Source organism: Lepidochelys olivacea (genome assembly GCF_965140295.1).
Source record: "Lepidochelys olivacea isolate rLepOli2 genome assembly, chromosome: 2".
In the NCBI taxonomy this organism is placed as follows: Eukaryota; Metazoa; Chordata; order Testudines; family Cheloniidae; genus Lepidochelys; species Lepidochelys olivacea.
Genome location: NC_140412.1, coordinates 72310629 through 72331679, shown reverse-complemented (window position 1 = coordinate 72331679; position 21051 = coordinate 72310629). Strand labels below are relative to the sequence as shown.

The following is a 21051-nucleotide window of genomic DNA, read 5'->3' as shown; positions in this document are numbered from 1 at the left end:
CAACTTGTTTCAAGACTGAACTTGATAAGTTTATAAAGGGGGTGGTATGATGAGCTTGCCTACAATGACATATGGCTAAAGTGAAGATTGTCACAATTATTTTTAGTAAAAGTCACGGACAGATTGTGGTCAGTAAGCAAAAATTCATGGCAGCCATGACGTGACTTTTACTAAAAATAATGCGGGGGGTGGAAAGGAGGCTGATGGGAGGATTACTGAAGCTCGAGCCCTTGGGGAAGGGGGAGAAGAGAGACCAAGCTCTACTGCATCATGGGGAGGGGGCCCAGGACCTGGCATGGTGGGGACTGACAGCTCTGGGTTCCCCCCACCACGTGCAGTGGCTCGGCAATCCGGGGCCCCTGCTAGCTGACATTTCCAGCCCCGCCACCCCAGGGATGAAGGGGGAAATGTCATGGAGGTCTCTGAAAATCATGGAATCTGTGACTTCTGTGGCATAATCTTATTCTTACATATGGCCCATCTACAACTGCTATTAGCAAATATCTCCAGTGGCCGGAGATGGGACAGAAGATGAGAAGGCTCTGAGTTACTACAGAAAATTCTTTCCCAGATGTCTGGCTGGTGGGTCTCGCCCACATGCTCAGGGTCTAAATGACTGCCCATATTTGGAGTCAGGAAGCAATTTTGCCCCAGGTTAGATTGGCAGAGAGTCTGAGGGTTTTTTTGCCTTCCTCTGTGGCATTGATCACTTGCTGGTTTGAACTACAGTAAACAGTAGATTCTCTGTAACTTGAAGTCCTTAAATCAATATTTGAGGACTTCATTAACTCAGAGGTCATGGACCTGTTGCAGGAGTCCCGGATGAGTTTCTGTGACCTTCAATGTGCAGGAGGTCAGACTAGTTGATCATGATGGCCTCTTCTGCCCATAAAGTCTATGAGCTTATTTTTAGTTTGAACACTTCTTTGATATTTGTACTAATGCTGTGAACACAAGGGGCCAGACACAGGCAATAGAACAGACATGCTAAAATGTGAGAGTCAAATCTGCAGGAAGAGATTTTCTATATGTAAAACAATTTTATAATTCAATAAGCACTGGATATAAATTTTTACATTACTGAATGAATGAGAAACTCTTATTGTTAAGAATTGAATGTTTTTAAGGTATTAAAACATTAATGGCTGCTTTTATTGGAGTATATTTCACACAAACATATCTACAGAATTAGTTATAAGGTTTCATTTACTGAAGAATGATACAGTGGCAGTGGTATGCACAAAATAATAAAATACAGCATCTTTGAAAGGTCAAGTCCAACGCAGTATTTGACATTCTCGGGAGTCAATCAATATCCTCTCTGGAAGAAGGGACCCTAGTTGCAACTATTTTTATCCAGCCCACTAAGTTTATTTTCTATACCCTCCCCACTGTCAACCTCCAGAAATGATATACTGACTATATCTTCTGACATTTTTCTGGAAGATTGATCTTTTCAGTTGCATGGATTTTGAAAACATAATACTAGCTTGCATTCAGATAGCTCATCTCATCACAACAGAACCCAAACCTATTTACAAATTTGATGTAATGGAATACATACTCCACCACCACTGAAATGCAGTCAATGCCAGGATAGAATGCACCAACTGTCTAAAATTCCACAACACTCTACCCAACCATTTAGGACAGGAAGTGAAGAATACCTTATCCAGTTGACACTGCAAGCAAAATATAAGGCAGCAGAATGAAGTCAGTTGAGCTGCGTACACTTAAACAAAACAAAAGTTTCAAACTTGAGCCACATTCACATAATTTCAGGAACATTTGTTTGAATCTATCCAATTTTGAGCCATGTGAAATACAGTGGTTAGCAAAACAATGTGGGAATTAGGCATAGAGTCAGATAAATTCTTTCAAAAATCTTGTGCCCTGATCCCACATTAGTGGATCCCAATGAAAGATCAGAGCCTTCTGTTTCCTTTCCCCCCTTCCCCTGTAACTTGTCTTAATTTAGACCCCAATCTTTAAATACAATATTCCAGTCTAGAGCCTTGCGCCCAGGTAGATGGTCTCCATGTGGGAGACTTGGTGTTATACCCTAAAAAATACCAAAAAGAGGTATTTTAGGGTTTCACTAATCCCTCTTTGGGACTAATGCTTAAAAAGAAACTTGCTCTTAATTTACATGAAAACCAACAGGATTTTTTAAAATATTTTCTTATAAATTTTTTGAGACTACAAATAGAAAAAAACATGCCTACAGTAAGGCAGTGAAGGAAAAGATAGTTCGTAGATACCAAATAGTCACATAAAGAAAATATATAAAGGTAAAGGCAAAGAATACCTAGTATATGAACGGTTTCAGAGTAACAGCCGTGTTAGTCTGTATTCGCAAAAAGAAAAGAGTACTTGTGGCACCTTAGAGACTAACCAATTTATTTGAGCATGAGCTTTCGTGAGCTACAGCTCACTTCATCGGATGCATACTGTGGAAACTGCAGAAGACATTATATACACAGAGATCATAAAACAATACCTCCTCCCACCCCACTCTCCTGCTGGTACCTGCAGGAGAGTGGGGTGGGAGGAGGTATTGTTTTATGATCTCTGTGTATATAATGTCTTCTGCAGTTTCCACAGTATGCATCCGATGAAGTGAGCTGTAGCTCACGAAAGCTCATGCTCAAATAAATTGGTTAGTCTCTAAGGTGCCACAAGTACTCCTTTTCTTTTTGCTAGTATATGAAATGCTTAGTGGGAACTAAATATGTGCAGTGACTGCAAGTTTGGGCCCACTGTAATCATTTGGCCAAGTTATATGCATGCAACAGTTTGAACCTTTCTTCATGAGTCAATTTGTCCAGATACTTCATCGCTTTTGTAGCAGAATTCCTAATTTGTCATCTTTAAGACAGTTCTCTTACACAAAATTCACTGCCTGGAACTCACACTTGTGGCCAGATCTAGCATTGCAGCTCTCTCCCTCCTTTCCCACCCTCCGTAGGTTCTTGGACAGACACTTAAAAACAAACTCCTTGTTTCCATACACCCTTGTAGGGCTCATTTTTTGCAAGTCCTAAGATAAAGTACTGAAAGTCCAAACCAGACAACATCAAATGGACTAGAATCAAACAGAGGATCTTCCAACGCTGCCATCACCACGGCTCCTCTGTGTCAACCTTCAATTTCCACACCAGGTCTTTTACTAAACACACACACAAAAGTCTAAATTCTACCCCCTCCTTGGGCCCCTTCTGCATGCTCTGTGCCCCTAATTCCCAGGCCTTGCAGAGTCCTTCCCTGCTCTTTGAACTGCCTTCCAGGAGGTCCTTTTTCCCAGAAGCTTCCCTCTCACGGGAGATTCTGGCAGCCCCTTCTAGGGACCTTTCTTCTTCCCATTCCCCTCTCCTTGCTGACAGCCTGTCCCTTTGGAGGGAACACCTATCTATTTCTCAGCTGTGTCGGGCTAATGAACAGAGCTGACTGGCTGGCCCCAGGTCCCTGACCCTTAACTGGGCAGACTGCCCTGTTACAAGAGCCCAGCATTCTAGGAGTTTCCCCATTGCAGTGTATAGAGCTACTATCATCATCTTGATGGTGTTTTATTTCTCTATATCTCTAATCCCAGACATTACTTATTTAGCCCCTTTTTCCATATCTTATTTCACTTTTACATCTCACTTTGTGTCCATTATCAACCTTAGCTACTTTTCTGTGTTACTGATTTGCAAGTAGTCCCATTCCACCAAAACTCTGGGCTTCAGCTTACTTTCTCTAGCTATGTTCTCTTGTACTTTCCAGCCTAAATTTCAATGCATTTTCTGCTTTCCCAATTTAGAATAATCTATGCTTGACCGCCTCCCCTCCACCCCCAACACACCACACACACACACACACACCCCTCTTCTCAGATCATTAATAGAGATGTTAAAAAAAGAGAGAGAGAGAAAGAAAAAGAGAGAAAGACTGGGTTTAACACCAGTCCCTGCAGAACTCAGGGGTCACTTCTCTTCACCTCAGTACATTGCCTTTTAACTTCATTACCCTTTGTTTATGGTCTTTCCACCAGTTCTCAATCCATATGATGGGACTCGAATCCAAGTCAATTTAAATTAATTTTCTGAAGTAAGATTCCTGTGTACTTTGGCAACTACAATTTAAAATTTTCCTCCTGAGAACAATTATTTCTTACACTCTGTCTTCAAAAGAACCTTGTGCGTAACCTATAGCCATTTCTCTCCACAAAATACAAGAGCATCATGTCCTTGATTCAGCATGTGTGTCTAACTTTAAGCATCTGAGTAGTCACAGACATTGAAACCAATGGGAATAATTGCATGCTCAAAGTTTGGCATATGTCTAAATTTCTTGTTGAACTGGATCCCAAATCCACTACAAAAGAGCTACAGAGGATGGAGCAATATTTGTCTCTGTATGCTGAATAACAAAAACACAGAATCAAAAATAAAAGCAGTCATCTTCACTTTGCTGGTGTTTACGGTGTAAAATTATTTGTGCGTATTCAGAGGGAATGCCAGTTATTTTGGAAAATGTATGTGAATCCAAAAGTTTCCCAGACTTTAGAACAATGGGAGTATTCATCTGAAAATCTGTACCAGAAGCATGCTATTCATTATAGGCTGTCATAAATATAAAGGGAAGGGTAAACCCCTTTAAAATCCCTCCTGGCCAGAGGAAAAAATCCTCTCACCTGTAAAGGGTTAAGAAGCTAAAGGTAACCTCGCTGGCACCTGACCAAAATGACCAATGAGGAGACAAGATACTTTCAAAAGCTGGGAGGAGGGAGAAAAACAAAGGGTCTGTGTCTGTCGGTATGCTGCTTTTGCCGGGGATAGAACAGGAATGGAGTCTTAGAACTTTTAGTAAGTAATCTAGGTAGGTATGTGTTAGATTATGATTTCTTTAAATGGCTGGGAAAAGAACTGTGCTGAATAGAATGACTATTTCTGTCTGTGTGTCTTTTTTGTAACTTAAGGTTTTGCCTAGAGGGATTCTCTATGTTTGGAATCTAATTACCCTGTAAGGTATCTACCATCCTGATTTTACAGAGGTGATTCCCTTACTTCTATTTCTATTAAAAGTCTTCTTGTAAGAAAACTGAATGTTTTTTCATTGTTCTCAGATCCAAGGGTTTGGGTCTGTGGTCACCTATGCAAATTGGTGAGGATTTTTACCAAACCTTTCCCAGGAAGTGGGGTGCAAGGGTTGGGAGGATTTTGGGCAGAAAGACGTGTCCAAACTACGTTTCCCAGTAAACCCAGTTAGAGTTTGGTGGTGGCAGTGGATATTCCAAGGACAAAGGATAAAATTAATTTGTACCTTGGGGAAGTTTTAACCTAAGCTGGTAAAAGTAAGCTTAGAAGGTTTTCGTGCAAGTCCCCACATCTGTACCCTAGAGTTCAGAGTGGGGGAGGAACCTTGACATAGGCTATTAGTCTTTCATTACCCTGTTGCCTAGAAAGTTTCAGTCATCTACTAAGGGTACAGAAGCAACATCCTGTTTAGACTGGAAATTCATTGTGGTGATGACTGTATTTCTATCTATACCACACTGGGCATGTCCTCACATATAACCTCAGCAATAATAGTGTGATTTAAATAACCCGTCAACACCATGAAAAAAGAAGCATGAAAAGTTGATGCTTCCCATATGATGAAAAAGATTTGTCCAATCTACTTTCTAAATACCTACAAACAACAAATAATATATTTGCAGACAGAAGGATTGATTCACAAATAATTCACAAACGGAATAATATTTGCAACAAGAAATGTGACCCAGTTCAACCCTAGATCTGCAGCATGTGAATAAAAATGCTGATTACTGTGTAGTCCACAGACAGAATGCCAGTGGCAAATCGCAGAGACTTACAGGGTGTTCAAATGCTTCAATTTCTTAAACGTGCCGGCTGGGATTTCTCGTATTCTGTTAAACCGCAAATCCCTGGAAAAAGAAAGAACAGAAAATTTAAATTAATCATTCTGACTTCCTTCTTGTCACTGCTAAGTGTTTGGTTTAATACATGAAACTAATGCATCTCCACACCCTTCTCTTATGCATGTGACAGAGTTCCAGTAAATGGAGAACAAAGGGAGAAGCAATGGCAGCTGACAGTAATCCCATGCCCACATACATAGTGGCCTTTCAGATCACTGCCTCCATACCAGCTTTCTACGGGTGAAGACCCTGCCCCTTTACAGGAACTTAAATGGAGGGGCCGAGCTACTGTCATGGTACCATTTGCAAACATAAATCCATTTAATATTACACTGTTCAGAAATAATTCAGCTGAAGCTGGGCAATCCTTACCAAGAGAAGTTAAGGACAACATCACTCAACCTCACCATATGCCTATCAGTTCAGGCCATCGCATGGGCCACCTGCTGTTTAACACAGCAAATGAATTCATCATAGCTTCTGTGCCAGTTTCATAGAGATTACAAAAGAAACCATGGAATACTTATACTGTATGTATACTGGCAACTGCGGTTCAAACTACACACACATGCAAAATAAAGAGCTGAAAAACAGGAAGTTGCATGTATCTGTTGGCAAACTCTATTAGATTTTCTTTCGAGAGAGCACCATTCATTATGGTTACCCATCAACTCAGTTCAGCAGAAGACTCATGATTCCATACTAGTTATTATTAGACTGAAATTACTAGAAAACCTGCAGAAACAGCCGCTTCTGGTTACAAGAAATGTCTGTGGTTTTGAATAAGCTCCAAGGTGTCTCATTTTAACTCCAATTTAGTTTGAAGGAGAATATTTTGCATTAATTTGTAAAGGAGATTACTGGTTTACAATAAAAATACAAAGTTCAAATGCCAAAGTGATTAAAGGGGATTGCAAATGGATGGATAAATTTAATTTACCTAGATTCTAAAATGTTTGGTTTATACTGCTCCCCAAAAAGTCATCCCCATACTTTTTCCTTAACACTAATCACCTCACATATTTACTTCTTCCTACTCCGAATATCAACTTGATGTATGAGCAGCCTAGAGGATTAGAAAAAAACGCCCAGACTGAGCATGAAAACAGAAATTGAATAGCTCCATAAGGGAGTTCTCCCCTCATAAGAGGAGAGGTTATGTCTGGGTCTCTTGTTTTCCTAGTGTTCATTCTTTATATTTTTCATAGGGGAGACCTCTTTACTTGGCTGCTACCATGCAGGTTGTTAAGTCTCAAGAGAGTCTACTCAGCCAACTCCTTGACAAGCCCTAAATATAGTCCAGTTCTCAATGACTGGGCATAGCAAATCTTTTCCTGGAGGCAAGAAAATATGCAACATTACAAATGCTAGGGTTTTTCCTCAACCCCCTGTTAAACTACAGATACTGTAAATTCTCCTGGATAAATGTTGAAAAAGTCCTATATATTTTAATAGTCATTTTAGCCATCTTAATATTTTCATGAGTACTCCCATTTACTGTCCACAAACATACCACTTTTTAAGGTTGGGAATATGTAAAAAAGTAACAAAACATGCAATTAATTATATGACATTTCATTTCAACTTGTGATAAGAAATCTAGGTGTACTTTGGATTGGAAGGTGTTTCAAAGAGGAGGTTTCCTTTGTGAGTAATTCCAGTTATCAATCTAAACTTTCAGCTTGTCTTTTCTCTACTTACTGCATTTAATGAAACTCAGAATGCCAAGATTCACTTATCGATAAATTTAAAAAAATTGCCTTTGATGCCCATAAACATTTTGTTAAAAGCTACAAGACTGTTTTCTCTCTTTTGCTGTACAATACAATGGCTCAATAAATACCTACAGCATGGAAATATAGATAAGACAACCTTCTGGTTCCCAGACAGTGCATCGTCTTCTCCATGTTCCAACAACTCTTCCCAAAACAATCACTACTAACTTGTTACAGTGAGATACAGTTGCGGCTGTTGCTATTTTAGTGACACAATCGCACCTAAATCATACACTAGAAAAACAAAGTAAACACCCCTTAATGGATTAAATGTATATTTGTACATAGAGAATTATGGACAAAATTTTCCTCCTCTGATGCTTCATCGGTGCCTCTTAGGGAAGAGGTAAGGCCACTAAATCATGCCTCTTTTATTCCCTAACGCCAAGGAGTATCATTATGACAGTAGACTTAACTTTGAATATTTTGGCTTGTGTTAGATTGTGCCATAACCAGAGTGCATTTAAAAATCTAGATTTTTGCAGCCAGTATGCTTATTGTATTAGAAACTCAAGTACTTCCCTAAGCCTGTAGTTTATACTGTTTTGAATTGCCTTGCATTTATTCATACACTATACCTGTCTCTCAGGGAATGTTAATAATTAGCTAACACCATCTAACAATTGTACATGTTCATTTTCCTCACATCAACCAATGTCTGACTTTCCTTTCTAGGATATAGTACACCCTGGAAGAGAATTCCAACTTATTTATTAAAAGGCAAAGAAAAGTGATACCAATTTCCCTTCTATTTGTTCTACATATACAAAAATGTATCATTCGAAAGATCTTCCCATTATCCAACTGCTAATGGAATAGCGAACATCTACAGTCTTGTGACAGATCTGGTTGGTCCTAATCAGTTGGCAGAGTGAGCGCCCTTCTGTAAAAAAGACAGTAGCTTACACTGTTTCTAAACATTTGTAGTTAACATCTTTGTATTTGTCAGAGTTTATGAAGCTCATGCAAATATCCTTTTTGCGTAAGTGAAATGTTTAGATGATTGCTTCACGTTTATTTGCCACAGGAAACTGGAAAGCCCATAAAAATGTACATATAATTATAACATTCTAAAGCTGTGCCTTGTTACATTAGCTCTAGTTTTCATTGCAAAATTCTAATCTAAAAAGGAAAATTAAACCTTTCATGGATACAAGATTCTAGATAAAAAATATTTCCTCTGAAAGCTTTCTACTTTCTTTAGTTTGCAATAGCCAGCCATTTCCAGGATATGTCACTGCAGAGTATTCATCCTTTCAAATACATGACATTTTATGAAGTCGGTCAAATAAAAGACTACTTATTCCACAAATGTGCACTCTTCTCTCACAAAGGACACTCCTGCCTCTCATCCCTCAACCTCTGGCTAAGGAAGACTAATGGATAATCCCTTTCAAGATATCAACTTCACCCCTTGGGCTGCCCACCAAGGTAGCTATTTCTTCCTCCCACTGTCTCTCAAGCAAAGGAAAATGCACAGCCACCTCTCTGCCAGCTGGGAGAGGCAATGAGATTTTAGCAAGAAATCTCCATATTCATTTCATATTAAATCATTCTTTTGCCATGATCCATGAAGAAACACATCAGCTTTGCATATGGGGAAGTGGTGTCTTGTACAAATTCAGTAAATACTTAATCTGAAACATGTTTGGTAAAATAAATCTCTCCGACTCGAAGGACAGCTTCATTTTCCATTCTCAGTGAAGTCCTCAGTTTGTCGGTTTCAGGAGACAAGAATGATTTAAGAAATCTGTATTGTTTATACAGCGATCTTTTTTACTTAGAAGCTGGAAAGAGACATAAGAACTCTTTGCACTTCTCACTCTCAGAGCATTCTCCATTTTATCCCTCTATCAGCCCCTTACATCAAAATATCATGTAAAACCTCTGTCATTTTAGCCAGAGGAAGACTATATGTTAGCCAAATAAAGACCTGTTTATGCAACAAATCTGAGCCTCCCTCCTTCAGACAAGACAGCTGCCTCTGAGAAAGAGGTGCTGTCAGAGCAGTGTGAGGACCCCCTAGTAAGAACTGAGCTCTGTCTCTCTGAAATATTCCCAGGCCTTCCTAATAGAAGGAAGTTGAGAGTGAAATTGGCACTGAAATTCAGATCCTCCCCATGCCAACTCAGATCACCAGCATTATGCTTTGTTTCTTTCAGTGTTTGGTTCAAATCTTATCCTTTCACTATTGTAATGATTTCCTACTCTCTGAGACTTCAGAGTCATCAGCTCTACCATAAACTATGGTTTCATGGGTTTGCCGGGGTGCAGGTGAGGCAGTGTGATCCAATGAATGTAGCACTGGACTGGAAATCAGGAGGCTGAGCTTTCTGCGGCTCTGACATTGACTCGATGTGACCTTGGTTAAATCACAACCTCTCTGTTCTTTAGTTCTCTCATATGCTGAGTGGGGATAATAATACTTCACGTCACATTGTAAAGTACATTGAGATTTACAGATCTAAATTGCTAAGGGTTATCATCAAGTCCACTGTCAGAGTTCGATAAAATAAAGCGAGAATGGTGTCAAGCTGCCTGAAGTGCCCGAGGAGCATGATTACTAGCCTCAAGGCTGACTGGTAAGAAGCAGGACACAAACCCCAAAATGGCTGAGTTCTATATCCTGATTTCATCAACCAGTTATCAACTGTAAACTCCTCAGGCACTGTAATAGCCGTAACATGGAGTCACAGACAGTCCACTTGGGTACTCCAATCTGTCTCACCACTCAGGTGAGCATTCCTTTTGTGACAGATGGTGCCTTACACCAAAAGTCACAGCAATAGTCAGGTTAGTCTCAGTCCAAAAGGACCAGTCACATATCCTAGTCAATTGCACCTTAGATCTCATACAAAAGACTATTTTTGTAGCCAATCCTCTAATAAATTATCTGATGATTTATTAAATAGGAAAAGGAAATGAGATATTGAAAAGGTTAAAGCAGGGTAAACACACACACACAAATAAATGAGTTACAATCTTAAATTTAAAAAATCAATAGAAATTCTGTAATAAGCAAGCCCTATATGTCTGTTAGGGCTAACCCAGGCTGAGCAGCTGGGGACCCCTTGCTTATGCCTAGAAACCTTGCCCCAAGAGCCTAAGCAGGACAGAGACAGTCAGTTCCTTCCACTTGGGGTTTTTATTCCCCACCTGCCATGTACTGTGAACTGCCATCTCAGCTGATGGGAGGAATTCACTTGCATGATTCATCTTGGGAGGGGGTGGGGGAAGCAGGACAACTGAGTCTTTTGTCCTCTGTGTTGTCCCGCAATAATCTGTCTAGTGTTGATGGACCTTTCCCTTTGTGCAGGACATAACACCATCTGTTGCAGATTGGCACTTTACACTAGTTAATGTCTCTCTCTTGTCTGGTGATTTACATAGTCACAGAGACTTACAATACAACTGCTCAAATATTATCTTCCAAAAAGGGATATATATATATATATAGATATATATATAGATATATATATATATTATAGGTGAGATTAACACATTCAGCAATTCACAAACTGAATCTAAACCCTAAACTTATAATTCTAAGACCTATTTTGACAATATTAACACACAGGAGAGCCACGATGATTCCACCTGTGTTTTGAGCAGTTTTCAGTTGAGGCTTGGGGACCTTGGTATGAGCTGGCACCTGGTCTGCCAGCACTGCAGATGGAACTAAGGAACTTCTACTCCAAGGGTTTGATCCTGGTCCGATACAAGTTGGGGGAATGGGGGGGAGGGAGGACCCGCATTGATTTATCAAGCAACAGAATACCAGGGTTCTATCACTTAGGATTTGCCGACAAAAGTGCCAGCGTAGAAAAAACTGAAAGCTGAAAATATTTCAGTTTTCATTCCCTATCCCCAACCTCGTGGCAAAAACTGAACAAATCTGAATCTTTTCACAAAAGTTATTTACCATTTTTCAAATAAATGTTAACGATTTAAAGAACAGCAGAAGTGCATTTAGCATGAAATAAATTAACCTCTTTAAGTAATTACTATGTTCTATAAGACAGGAATTCCCAAACCATGGACTGTGAGCTTCTTATGGTTCACAGAGCACTTAACAGTGGACCACAAACCTGTTTGGTCATATGGTGCTGTCTTCTCCATGCTTGCAGCTCTAAATCCCATTAATTAAACTGAATATGTATTAAATACTTCCTTAATATTTTGTGCATTTTTTTAATAATATTCAGAGAATTTATCCTGACAATACCATTAGAGTACTGTTATCTCCATTTTAAAAGATGAGGAACTGAGGTACAGAGGAACTATGTGATATGCCCAAGATCCAAAAGGAAGTCTGTGAGCAGAGCAGAAATTTCAACCCCAGTCTCCGGCTGTCATCCTAGAGATTGGATCACCCAAATAAAGACTTGAACAAGTGCACAAGGAGGCTATGTTTCTGAACAAATAAATCTAATACATTCTGTATTTCTAGTCACACAATACGAAAGAACAAATATTTTATGTGCACACTGTAGTTCCAATTCAGCGCACAGCCCAAAATACTACTAACTGCTGTGCCACAGGCACCACAACGAGGCCACGGAGAACCTGAAAACTGTTTTTTTGCGGAGTTCTAAAGAGATTTAGGACTGGCTTAATCTATGATCTATGCTTGGAAGACTGCTTTGAGGATTTTAGCCTTAAAAACAAGCAACGCTTCTAAACCATGTCAATAGTTCTCATATTATTCAATTACTCTACCTCTGAGGTAGATAGAAAGAACAGAGACTTGATCATGGGAGGAAGAATAATGAAGCTGTCAGTTAAGTTGGTAGCCTTTCAACATCTGGGCATTGTAACCTTGCTGCTCTGCTCATGGTAGTCATCATATATGATTAGTTTGGGTGTTAGAAAATTATGTTTGTCAAAAGCAATTAGCATGAGTTAACAGTCTATTCACCACTACCATTTGTTACTCTAAATGCTGCAAAATGACTTGCATAGGATTATTTAAAAATTAATCTAGGGCTTTATGGCAACAACCTTTGTGAAACCTTTGTTCTTTTCATAACATCACTTCTCTGCAATTATGTTTCATGATTCAACTATCACATCTGTCCCCTATAGCTCTACTGAGAGATGATATATGGTAGGGCTAACATCATTCAGCCTCAGGGACCCTTTTGATTACAGTTTTGATCTTGCATATATTACATACCAATGCAACATGGATAAATATTAAAAATATATTTTGACAGCCATCAGGTTGCTCACTGGAAGACATGACTTGTGAAGTGTGCAATATACAAAAAATACTGTCAGGAAAGGTTTAGACTACCACCTTATTTATGTCTTTAATTGTTCCATCTCCACCGCGAGAAAGAATGAAGCACTAAAACGAAAACCTTTCTTCTGCAAGGACCACCCACTTTTTTATGACTGAAAAAGTTTAGCGGTTAAGTTTGAAAAAGTCTGGATGCTTACCCAAATTTACCTTCATTTTTAAGATTTCTGTATCTCTGCCCCCACTCCAATTCAACTAATTTTTCTCCTTTCCACTTATTCTTCCCCTGAATTCAAAACTCCTGATCTCACATATTCCCAAAATGTCCTCCAGCCTCAAAACTCCCTCTTCACAAATCCCAAGTGACCAACTACCTCCTTCTGACCCAGATCCCAACTCCCACTCCCCAACTAGGCTCCTAATCGAGGTGATTATGGGGAGTTCCAAGTCTGGTGCTATTTCAATTGGATTCTGTCTGGCTGCCATATTCAGGGATTTCCCCATCACACACATTCTCCCAAAAGCATCATTTCACATCTTTAACCCCAGGAAAGCTCCAACATTTGCAAGCTTTGGGGACATCAGTTGGCCCAACAGATATTAGACCAGATGAGATGGATTTCAGCAGAGCCTGAAGGTCAAGGAGAAGGACTAGGGAAGGGGTACTTTGAGTTAACCCAAGCCTTCACAAGGGACTGGGAATTTGCGATTTTGGCAACATTTTGTTTTACATTTTGCAGGACCTCATTACTCCTGGCTCTGACACTGGCTTGCTGTGTAGTCTTGAGAAAGTTAGTGACATGCTGGAGAGGGCTCCTGACACCGAAGTGAAGGGAGGAGTGGGAAATTCTTCATTCCCCTAAGGGAGTCCACTCTTCCTCTGGATACTACTAAATGATTTCTTGCAGAGCTTGCTTATTCCTGGAAGTCATAAACATTCTTCTGAAAAACTGTTTGCCTTCAGAATAGGCCACATCACACCCAAAAATTTGCTGAGGCAAGATACTCTCCCAGACATTCCTCTCCCTTCCACCTTACCCAAGCTGAACTCTATGCTATGCTAGCAGAAATACACTCTGTATATATTTTCAGAACAAAGTATCATCATTTTCAGCAACTTGTGGCTTCATGCAGCTTCACATACATTTGATTGCCAAGGGGATTTGCTTCCCTTTTTGGATGTGGTTAATAGGAAAGAAAAAAAAAACCATTTTTTAAATGAGAAAACAAAATGAATAGATTCCCCAGTCTTGCACTTGTAAGCCAGCAAGACTTTTCAATGGCAGTGCCTTGTTGAAATATTGGTAGCACATGATAAATGCATGTCACAGTAGTTCCCTATAAAACAGTTTCCCTTTCATATGACAGCACCCTCCTTTGTAAAGCGTAGATCCACAAAGGGAGCTACATCTTGAAATGCCAAGCCACCCAGTGGAATCCACAAACCCTGAGTTCGGCACCTAGGCTCCCTATAGGGCAGTGGTTCTCATACGGGGGTCAAGACCCCTGAGGGGGTCATGAGGTTATTACATGGGGGGGACACGAGCTGTCAGACTCCACCCCTCTTTGCCTCCAACATTTATAATGGTGTTAAATATATGAAAAAGTGTTTTTAATTTATAAGGGGGGTCACAGTCAGAGGCTTGCTATGTGAAAGGGGTCACCAGTTCAATAGTTTGAGAACCACTGCTATAGGGAGAGACAGTCACCTGAAAATGAAATCCACAAAATCCAGAACATTAGACTAGGAACTGTGTATGCTAGCCAATAGGGGATGCCCTAACCACAGCACTATAAAATCATTCTCAGTTTCTCTGGCTCAATGCATAATTAATACAAAGTGGAAAAACTTCAACAGGAGAGGCTGAAGGAGGCCCATACCCAGTCCAGTGGTTAGAGCACTCACCCGTAAAGAGAAGAACCCTTCTTCAACTCTTCTCACCAGGTACAGGGGGGCACTGAACTGAGAACTCCCAGCTCCTGAGTGAGTTTCCTAGCTCCTGGGCTAACTGTAACAAGGGAGGCCTCCTCCTCTCCTATGTCTTTGGAAGCGTGCTCCAAGAATACCTATGCCGATTGTGCCCTGCAGGAAAGACAGACAGGGCAATGCCTAGGTTCACCTGGTGTGAGGATTGTGCTGAGGCATAGGCATGTCCTACCTGTCCAGAGGTCAGCAGGGTGTATGCCCACAGAGACAGACTTTTAGGCATGTAAGGCACTTTTTACAATGTAAAAATGGAGTGTTAAGCATCTGCCAAGTGCGGGTTTTGTGGATTCCAGTAGCACCTAAATCTGGGATTTAGGTGACATCCCTTTGGGGATCTGGAGCCTTTGAGATCCTCAGATTGAAGGTGCTATACAAGAGCCAGATCCTGCGAGTGAATCTTTGTAGGAGCTGCTTCCATGGAGCCTGGCACATACCCCTAGGAGTGCAAAGCATTTGCGTTATGCATAATTGTGGATTATAGAACCACGCATTGCTACATCTATCCTCATAGAATGGTTGTGGCAGTAATTATTCTGGGACAATATTATAACAAGTTCCACTTTTTCCTGTATTGGAAAAGTGTACTGGACAGATGGATCTTTTCTTAGTCTGATATATCTTAAGTAGAGGGTGTGGAAGGAAGTAGGCTATTACCGCTAATGGAAATAGTGCAGTGAATTCCCAGAGCACACACCACTGAACATTTACACCGGCTATAAAAGAGTTATTCCTAAGAGGCTTGTTCTATATAATTAAATGCAATCTCTTTCAAGGGCATCTTTGTGGAACAAGGGCATCTGGTTAGGTTAAATTGCAGGTATGTATTTGCTAGGGATCTCCCAGGAAATCTCTCTCAGGACTTAGAGACAGGAGCCTAAATTGAAATCAGCTATATCAGCTGCAGTTTTCAACATTATTCTATTGCTATGTTTCCCATCTGCCCTGATTTAGTAGATACAAGAATACACAAATGTCCAGCTCTCATCAAAATACCAACTGCTTTCTGAGCAACAGTGATTTCTTCTGCTCCCATAGTTTGGTAGCATCATCAACATTTTTTTTTTTTAAAAAATCAGAGATGCAAAATCTTAATCACTTCCATGATGACATTTGAAATACATTTTCTGAGAAAGGGCAACTGGGAAAAAGGTCAGAAAGCAGCAGTCTGCAAATGGAAGGCTCTCAACTGCGTTTACTGAAAAAACACTCAAGAAAAGTGAGTCCTTTCTGAAGTCATTATGACCACTTCAGCATTGCCTAATTGGCCAAACCCTCTATCTGTGTCAGGTGAAAGGGATGGCTCATTATACAGAAATGAGTGTTGTTCAGCAGGGTCAACACTAGGCAAAATGAGCTTGCCCATCCCTGCTTTAAAAAGATGATGAATGGCCGATCCAGACTCCTCTCTCCACTTCAGAGCCTGACACAATGACAACACTGTAGAAAGAGGGTGTGGTGTTCTCGCTCATCTCCCTAGACAACCTAGTAGTATAGTTAGAGATGGTGATCAGCCACCTGGGAACCAAGGGAAAAAGTTCCCCACTGTTAGCAATGTTAATGAAAAAGGTGGGGTTTGAGATGCAGGTATCCATCCACTGAAAAGTGGAACGTAAACCCCTTCACCTCCAAACTTATTTAAAATAGGCTACTGAGTGCTCATTACAGGCAAGGAACACATCTGAAACAATGATTGAGAAACAGAAAGCTTCCCCTGTTACCAACACCAGAGCTATTCAATATCCTAATTACAAACACTATTGCTGACATATTTAAAGCATCTGAAAGTTAGACATTATACATTTATTGCAGCTATACATAATAGGCCCACTCATTGTCTGAAGATGGCACTAATGGGCAATAATGTGGTGACTTACTGAAAAATATAACTAATGACAACAATTTAAGATTGTCATACTTTATAACAGTTGCACATGGTTATGCTAACTTAAAATGGTTTGAGTGGTGTATCTCACTATTTGTAGAGATCAGATACAAATGAACTGGGGAACATGTTCCTGTGCAATGCAAGGGTCTGGGGGGGGGGGGAATACAACAGAAATGCACCAAGAGAACTAGAAAGAGAACAATGGAATCACCCACTGAAATCCCCACATTGTGTGTGTGTGTGTGTGTGTGTGTGTGAGTGAGTGAGAGAGAGAGTGTGAGAGAGAGAGAGGTATCCAGGGTTTGAGTGTAGAGGAGAGAAAATGGAGGATTCAAGACCCCAATAGACTGAGTGCTCTGAAGGAAACTGAAGCTTGTAAGGCAGTAAGGATTGTGCTGTGATTTGGTTTAAAGATATTAAGAGCTGTTCCTTTGCCTAAAACTCAGAGGCTAGAGCTGGACTGTATGCAAGTCAGGAAGGTGACCTCTTAATCCCCTCTTCTTAACTAGAGAGCTTGTTATATTGCCATAAGACTGATGTATTTCAAGATAAAGGGATTACAATTACTTTAACCTAGACCTCTGTAACTTCAACTATCGAACACATATTTCAGTGCATGTGTCTTGCTGCACTGCTCATGAGGGCAATTGCTTTTAATTAGCAAAGGTTACACACACAACACCAGAATTAAAATCCTGAACTTCGGAGGAACAGGTTATAATTGTAAAGACTGTAGAATTTATTTTTCACATTTTTCTCAAGAAGCTCTAGACTGAAATATATTTTAAGAGACTGATTCTCCACTGTGACCAAGTTTGGGGAGAGGGGGAACCATCAAGCAGCTAGTGGCGGCTCCCAGGCTCTGAATTGCACAGCTCTACCTCAGGGGAACAGCTTTAACCTATACCACTTGTAAGAGATCCCGCACAGCCCTTACATTAGTGGAAGATCTGCCTACCTTGCCAGGTTTCCTCTCTCTAGTTGGGGGTGGGGAAAGAGGGTAAACAGGCAGCTGAAACAGGAGGCAGCAGAGAGTTCCCCTGAACCAGCAGATGTTTCCCTGCACAAAGAGAATTCCCTGCTAAGCAGATTTAGGAATGGAGTATCTGGCCCTACATTTTGGATGGCAAGATTGTTGTGTGACTCCTATTCCACTCAACAGAAATAATACAGCAGTGTTGGAACTGTACCCCTTAGGTCTTTGGATTGGGTACATCTTAAATTAACAAGAACAGAACTGATACATAAATCCTCCTCAAACAATGTACAGTTTCATTTTGCAAAACAAGATAACTGACAATCTTTGATCTTATGGATCTTATCTTATAGGAGACCATTAGTTATTAAGTGTCTCCACTCTAAAGATCACTCTGTGAGATCAATGAACCCCCCGTCATGTATAAGCTTTTTAAAATTATGTGGCATTGTGAGGCATGTCCCTGCATGCATAAGGAATTAGTTGTCATAGATTCATAGATATTTAGGTCAGAAGGGACCATTATGATCATCAAGTCTGACCTCCTGCACAACGCAGGCCACAGAATTTCACCCACCACTCCTGCAAAAAAACCTCACACCTATATCTGTGCTATTGAAGTCCTCAAATCGTAGTTTAAAGACTTCAAGGAGCAGAGAATCCTCCAGCAAGTGACCCGTGCCTCATGCTACAGAGGAAGGCGAAAAAACTCCAGGGCCTCTTCCAATCTGCCCTGGAGGAAAATTCCTTCCCGACCCCAAATATGGCGATCAGCTAAACCCTGAGCATATGGGCAAGATTAATCAGCCAGATACTACAGAAAATTCTTAAATTTTTAAATTAAATTTAATTTAAATTCTTAGTCTTTATTTCTGAAGTCACAATCAGGTTTCATTCCTGGAACCCAAGGAAATTGCTTTGAAGTTAAGATTTATTAGTCCACAAGGACCAAAAGTAGGCGTTAACGATTTTATTACCTATCTTGCAGTTATTTTATGTCACTTTTCTTAAATGCAATTCATCTGAAGTTTTCAATAAAAATATATTGAGTAATGCTATCATTACAAAAAAAGAATAAAAGTACAGCAGTTACTGTACTATAGCTGGACCGATAACAGTTACAAGAGAATTAAAGTCTTAATTTTTTTATTTTTTTATTTTTATTTTATTTCATTTTATTTTTACAAGTTTAGCTGCTTCGTTACATTTGGTAGCTGACACAAAGAATATTTTTATCCAATTCACAGTGATAATGTTAAGTGAAATTTGAGCTGCTTGTATGATTCCACTAAAGTACTACCTTTCTATAAAGATCTCTGATAACTATATAATTTGATCACAGAGCAATTACACTATACCTTCCAACATTGTGGAAATCTGCACTTATTTTGTAAAAAGCAATACATCAAATCTAATAAGGCTAAAACTAGCATTTGAGTCTCTCTCTCAAGCACTGTCGATCTAATGACCATTAGGAAATGATCATACTGTATACTAGAATCCACTTTGTAGAGTCATATATTTCATCAGTGACGCATGGAATGCTGAGTGAATGCTATTAAGATGGATTCTACAACTGGAGTTCTGTAGCAGTAAGAATCAGACTCCGTGCAGTGGTTAACAGTAATACAAAGGAAATAATGGTAAAATGAAGGAAGGAAATGACAATAATTGAATGGTTAATGTTTAAACTACAGGAAAAGGAGCTAATTAAAGATAATTTAAATTAACTATTTCACAAATAAAGGGACATTGGAACCAAATGCTGGCCACACCTTGTGCAGGTGTGTTGCAGATGAGAATAAAGACCTCCCTTCCCTTTCACTTTTGTAGCCCTGCAAAAGAATAGCCAGAGTACTCATTGGGAAACAGAGTCCCTGTTCACTCCTTCTGCCTCTGGGAGTACCGAGGGTGAAATCCTAACCCCACTAATACCACCTAGATCTTATATAGTGCTTTTCACCAGTACATTGCAACATACTTTATGGATGAGGTAAGTATCATTAGCCCCATTTTACAGATGGGGAAACTGGGACAGAAGAGAGGTGACGTGATTTGCCTGAGGTTATCCAGCAGGACAGTGACTGAGCCAGGAACAGAACCCCAGGTCTCCAGAGTCCCAGTTCAGTAGGCCAGGGCCAGGATTTTACACCATGTGCCTAAAAGGGTGCAAGGAAGGATGGGGTAAGGTTAAAGACCCAGTTTTGCTCTTTCCCCATCTTCCACACAGGCCAACACAGAAGTAGAGCATACTTGTTTTGAGTGATACCACCTTATTTTCAACACAGCACAGTTCCTAATGTGACCCAATTCAGCAGTGCTAAACAAAATTCAGCAGCGCTAAAAAAATTAACATTTATATTTGGATGCACCACTTGTTATGTATTCACCACTAACATATACTCATTAAAGACATATTAACTGACATAATTAGCAGTAATGCCACTAACAGAGGTGTTTTTAAACACAGCTATTTATCCATAAGGAGTAAGATTTAAACAATCATTGGCAAATATTCTGGGGACAAATTGTCCCTGGTCCTCGCAAGTGCTTCGTGGGGAAAAAAGAGCTGCTTCTTCCCAGGTCAGGATCCCATTCCTGCCATGCAATAGGAGAAACCTATTGTCCTTCAGGTAAGAGTCACCATGGAGGAAAAATCAGTGACATGGAGTTGAGATATAGAATCACAGAACCACAGCGTTAGAAAGGGTCACAAGGGTCATCTAGTCAAACCCTCTGCCAAAATGCAGAATTTGCTGTGTCTAAACCATCTGAGACAGATGGCTATTCAGCCTCCTTTTGAAAATCTCCAATGAAGGATCTTCCTCAACCTCCCAAGGCAATCTGTTCCATTGTCCTACTGTTCTAACAATTAGGAAGTTTTTCCTGAGAATTAATCTAAATCTGCTATGTTGTAGACTGAACCCATTTTTCTCTTGTCCTGCCCTCTGTGGCAAGAGAGAACAACTTTTCTTCATCTTTTTATGGCAATCTTTCAAGTATTTGAAGACTTATGTCCCCCCCTTAATCTTCTCTTTTCCAAACTAAACATACCCAGACCCTTCAGCCTTTGCTCTTATGGCTTGCATTCCATCCCATCCCTTTGATCATCTTTGTCGTTTGCCTCTGGATGCAATAGTCATAGTGAAACTTGTTTTATTTACAGTATATACACCACTGAGAGTCACAAAGAACTCACAGCCAAACCTACTCCCACAAATCACAACCAAGACACCAATGCCAGGAACCTGCGTTGTCCCCCA

General features: G+C 40.1%; 1 protein-coding gene across 2 annotated transcripts in view; it reads right to left on the bottom strand.

The window, feature by feature from the left end:
- The window catches only part of PXDNL (peroxidasin like), a 283093-nt gene that overhangs the window by 171704 nt on the left and 90338 nt on the right, over positions 1-21051 (bottom strand). For both annotated transcript variants that reach the window (XR_014710245.1, XM_084619291.1), the window contains exon 2: positions 5858-5929. Coding sequence is in view for 1 of the 2 variants with exons in the window: in XM_084619291.1 (XP_084475417.1) it covers positions 5858-5929 (72 nt within the window). In the remaining variant the exon portion in view is untranslated. The remainder of the gene's footprint in view (positions 1-5857; positions 5930-21051) is intronic.